Genomic DNA, 7,660 nt, shown 5'->3' on the forward strand with positions numbered 1-7,660 from the left:
TCTAGTCTCCAGGTGGGCTTCCTTAAATGGCTTTTCTCAGAGTCCTCACTGAACAGGAGCTGGATGAGCACAGATGTTTCCTTCTTTAGGAGAAAGAGGCATAGATATGTCCCTCTCTGGGGTACAGATCTCACCGCAAATCAACACCCTGCGAACAAGTGCTGTTGTTGGCAAGGTAATGGGTTGGTCACTTTGAAGGTCTTACTTAACCAACCAGCATAATTGGTGAGGAGTCCTGACTTAGCAGGAAGCCAGGGCAAAGCATTTTATGAGGTAAAGGACTCGAGTGAGGTGGCTAAATAACAAATGGAAAAATGGGTAAATGGGGTAAAAGAGGGTAATGGTGCATGTGGTCACCACACCCATGGCTGACAGAATATAAAGTCCTGGAAAAGACCAGGGCTTACACCAGAGAGAGGAACCAGCCTTTGAAACTGACCTTCAGAGCTCCACTCCCTCCAGCACCATGCCTTACAACTGCTGCCTGCCCAATGTGAGCTGCCGCTCCACCTGCTGCTCCCGGCCCTGTGTGCCCCCCAGCTGCCACACCTGCACCCTGCCCGGAGCCTGCAACATCCCCGCCAATGTGGGCAACTGCGGCTGGTTCTGTGAGGGCTCCTTCAATGGCAGCGAGAAGGAGACTATGCAGTTCCTGAACGACCGCCTGGCCAGCTACCTGGAGAAGGTGCGCCAGCTGGAGCGGGAGAACGCGGAGCTGGAGAGCCGCATCCGGGAGTGGTGCCAGCAGCAGGTGCCCTTCGTGTGTCCCAGCTACCAGTCCTACTTCCGGACCATCGAGGAGCTCCAGCAGAAGGTGAGGGGGTGGCCACCACACTGCCTATTTAGTTAACTATTTAAATTTAACATACCAACTTCTGAAATGGATCTAAGACCATTCAAAGCTGCGATGATAGAGATATTGACTGCATTGGTTTAGGTAGGACGTATCAAATCATCTTAGAAAATCTATTGGGGAAGCCCCACAGGTAAGACTATGGACTGGGATGGGGTAAGACATTGGACTATGATCAGTCATAGCAATCTTATGTTGCTTCTTACTAAAACCAGAGTGCCTGATTTTTTAGTTCTATTATGATATCTTGGTCTTATTTTTAGGTCTATAGCATTAAAAAATATGCATCTGAATTATTTCTTAAAACTAGTCATTTCCTAAGTGGATCCTCAAATGTTTTTTTTTTCCAATTTATTTATTTTCAGAAAAACAGTGTTCATTATTTTTTCACCATACCCAGTGCTCCATGCAAGCTGTGTCCTCTATAATACCCACCACCTGGTACCCCAACCTCCCACCCCCCCCCCCCCGCCACTTCAAACCCCTCAGATTGTTTTTCAGAGTCCATAGTCTCTCATGGTTCATCTCCCCTTCCAATTTACCCAAAAGCACATACCCTCCCCAATGTCCATAACCCTACCCCTCTTCTCCCAACCCCCCTCCCCCCAGCAACCCACAGTTTGTTTCGTGAGATTAAGAGTCACTTATGGTTTGTCTCCCTCCCTATCCCATCTTGTTTCATGGATTCTTCTCCTACCCACTTAAGCCCCCATGTTGCATCACCACTCCCTCATATCAGGGAGATCATATGATAGTTGTCTTTCTCCGCTTGACTTATTTCGCTAAGCATGATACGCTCTAGTTCCATCCATGTTGTCGCAAATGGCAAGATTTCGTTTCTTTTGATGGCTGCATAGTATTCCATTGTGTATATATACCACATCTTCTTGATCCATTCATCTGTTGATGGACATCTAGGTTCTTTCCATAGTTTGGCTATTGTGGACATTGCTGCTATAAACATTCGGGTGCACGTGCCCCTTTGGATCACTACGTTTGTATCTTTAGGGTAAATACCCAGTAGTGCAATTGCTGGGTCATAGGGCAGTTCTATTTTCAACATTTTGAGGAACCTCCATGCTGTTTTCCAGAGTGGTTGCACCAGCTTGCATTCCCTCCAACAGTGTAGGAGGGTTCCCCTTTCTCCGCATCCTCGCCAGCATCTGTCATTTCCTGACTTGTTGATTTTAGCCATTCTGACTGGTGTGAGGTGATATCTCATTGTGGTTTTGATTTGTATTTCCCTGATGCCGGGATCCTCAAATGTTTAAAGCCTTCCAAGTCTGTTGCAAGAGACTATGTCCAGAGTAAAGTAAAAGAACTGTTGACCCCATAAGGTTCACTAATATACTCAGACTCTGTACCATTCACTAAAGCAAGCACGCAGGTGAGAATTTCAGGGCCAGAAATGCAGGAGTAGAAGTGGGGCTAAGTAAAGAGCGAGCATGGAGGTGGGACTTAATGTATGGTATAGGTCAGGGAGGGCTTCCCAGAAGAGGAATATCTGAGCAGGGTTAGATGGATGAGTAGGAGTTTTTACTCAATGGTGCAAGCCTTTAATTCTCCAAGAAGATTAACTGTCCACTGCTCAGCAGTGCTAGCAAAGTGAATGCCAGGAAGGGGCCATGCAATTTGAAGACCATGCTTTCATTTGCCCATATTTACTGAATACAAGGTACAGTACATGAGTGAGGGATAAAGGACAGTGTGAGACAGTCTGTTTCCTTCAGGAGCTCACAGTCTAATAAGGGAGACAGACATGGCTGGGTTGAAGGGGAGAAGCGTAACTGGCTAATTGCAGTACTGTTGGGGGGTGCATGGAGGAGGTGACCCCCTGCAGCAGCTGAGGGGTGGAGGAGAACGTGGGTCATGCAAGGGGTCTTGCTAGGTGGGTGAGGACATCCCTGAGCATTCCAGACAGAGGGAGAAGCTCTGTGCAAAAGCATGGACAGGGCAATATGACGGAGAGTGGAAAGAGGTCAGCAGGACAGGAACAACGAATGTGAGGGTAGAAAAACCAGTCAGTTCTGGTTGGGCTAGGATTTTTCTGGGTTTAGCATCCCAGTTTGCTTATTTCTAAGCAAATGTAGATGTAGGTCACTCTAAGGAAGGCTCAATATCCAGTAAGCTCAATTCCTTCAGGAAGCCAGAGGCAGACCAAGGAGAGAAGAATTCATGACAAAGAATACATTTCTCCATGTTTTGAAATGAACAGTGCTATTAATTAATCCTCCTTTTATCCCCAAACTGAAACTCTGAGAAGACTCAAAGCTATTTGGCAGGAATGTGTATTTGAAAAAAACAAAACAAAACACCTTTTCACTTTAAGGTACAATGCATTCCTTCTTAGTATAACCCCTTTCATAATGAATTGTGCCCTCAGATACTGTGCAGCAAGTCTGAGAACGCCAGGCTGGTGGTGCAGATCGACAATGCCAAACTGGCTGCAGATGACTTCAGAACGAAGTAAGAGTTTTCTAATGATCAGAGCAATCTAGTAATGGACAGGCTGACCTGCAACATGATGAACTCTGTCCTGGGTGTGCGTAAGCAGAAATTTTGGGGATGGCATTAGGAGGATCCTTGCGTTGGGTTAGTTAGGTTAAATAACAGTTTCCTCTCTGAATGAAAGAATGCTGTGTTTTCACCTTATTTTTAAGGAGTGAAAGAAATCACCCATTCTTTCTCTTTTTCAACTTACTACGTGAACCACGTATAAAAGTAAATTTCACACCTGCGTCTTAGTATAGGGTCATCACTATCAGCCCATCAGAAAAAAGTTATTACATCACAAAAATAGGAGGCAAAATCCATTTCAGAATGTAATTTTTTTAAGGTGTGATCATTACAATCATAAGAATCCTTTGCATTTTTCTGTGGGACTTTATAGCTTGCAACGTATTTGTAATTACTATGTCATTTCTTCATCTTCAGACCAACCGTGTGAAGTGTTAGTTTGGTTTCCATTTTATAGATGAAGAAATCAAGCCTCAGAGACATGAAGGAATTTATCCATGGTCATGACTATCAGGCTGAACCTAATTGATTTCAACTTCTGTGCTTTTATCACAAGATCAGGTTGCTTTCAAGGTGGTTGGAAAGGATGGTGAGACAATCTGTATAACAGGCTTATGAAGTTCACTAACTCACTTAAAGAAGAAAGATAGGGCTTAATCCATAGCAAATGCTTAAAACAAATGCAGTTAATATCAGATTAAAACTACAGAGGTCCCCCCATCAATACCTTCTCTGTGGATCTCAGGGAGGAAATAGGTCTTTTTACGCAGCACGGTGGTATATTTTTCCCCTTCCAAAAAGGGAATTTTGAGAAAAATTCAAAAACTTTCAAAATGTAATGAATTTGACTAGGTCGACCATGTAAAGTCCTGGAAAAAGTCTTCTTTTTTGACTCTCCTACAACTTCTGCCATGTGTGCAGGTATGAGACAGAGCTGGGCTTGCGGCAGCTTGTAGAATCGGACATCAATGCCCTGCGCAGGATCCTCGATGAGCTGACCTTGTGCAAGTCTGACCTGGAGGCCCAGGTGGAGTCCCTGAAGGAGGAGCTGCTGAGCCTCAAGCAGAACCACGAGCAGGTGAGGGAGTCCCAGCCCCCATCATCCCATACGGAGTGCTCCATACCTTTCCTGAGCAGGATAAGGTTGGTCTTTGCTAAGCACCCTAGAGCTAACACAACATTTTGCTACTTGCTCAAAACACATTTGGGGGATTTTGGTGGAATGAGTCATAAGTTTACCTCTTTTACCTTAAAGAGTGTGGTCAGCTGACTTATTTCTCCTTGGGGCCATATATATGGCCAATAGTCCACACAAAGATCTTTAATGTACTTCCTACGGCTTGACAAAATCTTTTATCTTCTGAAGGTGCCAAATTAAGGACCAAGGCTAGAAGGGGACAGCAAACTTCCTCATATCATATGTTACCTAGATACTAGAACCCAATGGATGGATGGGTGGATGGATAGGTAGATGGGAAAAATGAGAGAGATGAAGGAATTTAAATAATGGTTGACTCAGACTTCATGGTTGAATGTAATAATAGTAGGATGTCAGATGCCTATATTGAAGATTAGATGTTTTGAAGAAAAGGAGACTATCCCAAGTAGATAGTATATAAAAGTAGAAGACCATGAAATAAATGGAGGAGTTATCCCTGGTTTCTCTATGTTTAAGGAGCAATAATTATAAACTAGATACCATGCCAGATTTGTCACTGAGCAAAGGGAAAACCAGAAAGAAATGAGAGAATCTTTGGGTTGGAAAGGAATATTAGCAATCACTTATTCAAGCTGCCTCATCATGCAGATGAGGAGACACTAAGACAGGAGGCCTGACTCACAGAGGTAACTTAGCTGTTTTATGTCAAGTGGGCTTGAACTCATAGTTCCTAATTCCACTGCAATCTTCTCCTCACCACATTGGACTCAATCAAAGAGAGTTTAGTTATAGACTTTTTTCCCAGTGGGTTCATTCTTTCCCTTCCTCCTTCAGGAAGTCAACACCCTGCGCTGCCAGATCGGAGACCGCCTCAATGTGGAGGTGGACGCAGCCCCCACTGTGGACCTGAACCGCGTGCTTAACGAGACCAGGAGTCAGTATGAGGCTCTGGTGGAGACCAACCGCAGGGATGTGGAGGAATGGTTCACCACCCAGGTGGGCATCTCAGCACTTGGCCGCTCAGGACCCTTGACCCCTTGGGGCTCTTGAGGCAGGGTCTGACCCTGTCTTCTCTCCTGTGCTGTTTCAGACCGAGGAGCTGAATAAGCAAGTGGTGTCCAGCTCGGAGCAGCTGCAGTCCTGCCAGGCGGAGATCATTGAGCTGAGACGCACGGTCAACGCCCTGGAGATCGAGCTGCAGGCCCAGCACAACCTGGTGGGTGCTGTTCAGGGTACTGTCCACACTCTCCTGACCTCGTGAAGGTCAGGGGCTTCTCTGGAACCTCATGGAGAAGCTCCCTGAGGAGCGGCTCTGTGACCTGCCTTATGTTCCCCACACAGAGGGACTCCCTGGAGAACACGCTGACGGAGACCGAGGCCCGCTACAGCTCCCAGCTGTCCCAGCTGCAATGCATGATCACCAACGTGGAGTCCCAGCTGGCTGAGATCAGGTGTGACCTGGAGCGGCAGAACCAGGAGTACCAGGTACTGCTGGACGTCAAGGCCCGGCTGGAGTGCGAGATCAACACGTACCGGGGCCTGCTGGAGAGCGAGGACTGCAAGTGAGTAGCCAGCAGGCCATACCCTTGCAATGCACACACACGGTTTTACTCAAGGACAAAACAGAGAGTTTTCAGGTGAAGTTCCAGAAGCCAATATGTCTGTAACGACCAGAGTTTTCTTTGCAGTAGTGTACCATGGAGGGTATTTTTTGCTGTCATTATATGGCCAAAAGGTATTTTCTGTTCCAAAAGATGCTGTGAGACTTGATTGTTTTCTCCAACTGGTGAGCTTTTGGAGGCTGATGCATAAATAAAGTTTTGTACCTTCACGGTTGGCCTGATACAACAAAAGGAAAAACAAAATGCAGTGACCATCAAATATATTGAATAGTCTTTTGGGTTTAACCCACACTTTCCCTGTCTCACTGATCCTTGTTGCAATCATTTGAGACAGGCAGAATGGGGACAGTATAACCAGTGTAGATGAGCATTTGAATACTGAACAAGAAGACAATTCATTAGCTCACAGAGTACAGCACTCAGCACCTGACAGTATTTTCATAAACACAGTCTGTGTGGTAGGTATTACCAATCCCATCTTAAAGGCGAGGAGGCCGAGGCTTTGAGGGGTGAAGTCACTTGTGTATGACTCCAGAGTAATAGAATGAGGGCTGGAATGCCAACTTCAGTCTTCTTTGCTCTTTTCTGCCACTGTCTCAGAGCTCTGTAAAGGAGCAATGCAAATAAGGCTTTGACTTCCTAAGATGTCAGAGAATGGTTTCTACGTTTTCTGTCTCCTTGGGTTGAGCTCTCTCCTTTTAAAAATTATCCCTCTCACGCTGACCAACTATTAATTCTGTTTCCTAGGCTGCCCTGCAACCCCTGTGCCACGACCAATGCATGTGACAGGCCCATCGGACCCTGTGTCACCAATCCCTGCACCCCATGTGGCCCACGCTCCCGCTGTGGGCCCTGCAACACATTTGGATGTTAGATACCCTGGGGCCAGCAAGAGGATTGCATGAAGACAGAAGGACCATCGATGGACCAGCCCTGCTTCTCTAACAAGCACCAACCACAGAAGCAGCCCCAGACAGCCTCATAAATCATGGTCTGGAAGGAGAGAAAATGCCCAGGTGTGGCCTGACTCTGAGCTGAGCCCACCCGATCCCCTTCATTCTATTCTGTGACCTGATGGTCTGATAGGACTGGGCTGCAAAGGTGCCCTACCAGGTGTGTTGTGGTTCTCTCTGTTGCTTTGACCTTCCTCGCAGGTCCCTAAATCCCTCTGTAGACCTAATAAACTTTCCTCTTGCAAAGCAGTGATGGGGCTCATTTGTATTCATTCTTTCCAAAGTGTTCACTCTGTATGTGCTTCTTATAAAGCCACTTGAAAGCATAGGAGGACTGTGTCATTAATCCTCTCCCCAGAGGGCTTCATCACCATTAATTAACATTCATTAGGTGCAGTGAGCCTGGCGTCCACTTGGGCCGGCCAGGAACCAGTGGGGCCACTAAGGCAAGAAGCCTCATCCAAATATCATGAATATTCACTATGGGAGCTGACTCAATATGGCACCATGGTTAACATTTCTAGAAAGTTCCACTTTTTCTTTCCAAGTGCCTGCC

The 7,660-nt window shown here is 46.2% G+C and overlaps 1 protein-coding gene across 1 annotated transcript; it reads left to right on the forward strand.

Annotated features, from left to right (window-relative positions):
• Positions 1-454: 454 nt before the first annotated feature.
• Positions 455-7,025, forward strand: LOC122907605 (keratin, type I cuticular Ha3-II-like). Its single transcript, XM_044250417.1, has 7 exons — positions 455-814; positions 3,237-3,319; positions 4,292-4,448; positions 5,364-5,525; positions 5,620-5,745; positions 5,871-6,091; positions 6,899-7,025. Exons 1-7 carry the CDS (start codon positions 467-469, stop codon positions 7,023-7,025), a joined length of 1,224 nt encoding a protein of 407 aa, XP_044106352.1. The 5' UTR covers positions 455-466.
• Positions 7,026-7,660: the final 635 nt, after the last annotated feature.

The sequence above is a fragment of the Neovison vison genome, chromosome 5, assembly GCF_020171115.1.
Source record: "Neovison vison isolate M4711 chromosome 5, ASM_NN_V1, whole genome shotgun sequence".
Taxonomy (NCBI): domain Eukaryota; kingdom Metazoa; phylum Chordata; class Mammalia; order Carnivora; family Mustelidae; genus Neogale; species Neogale vison.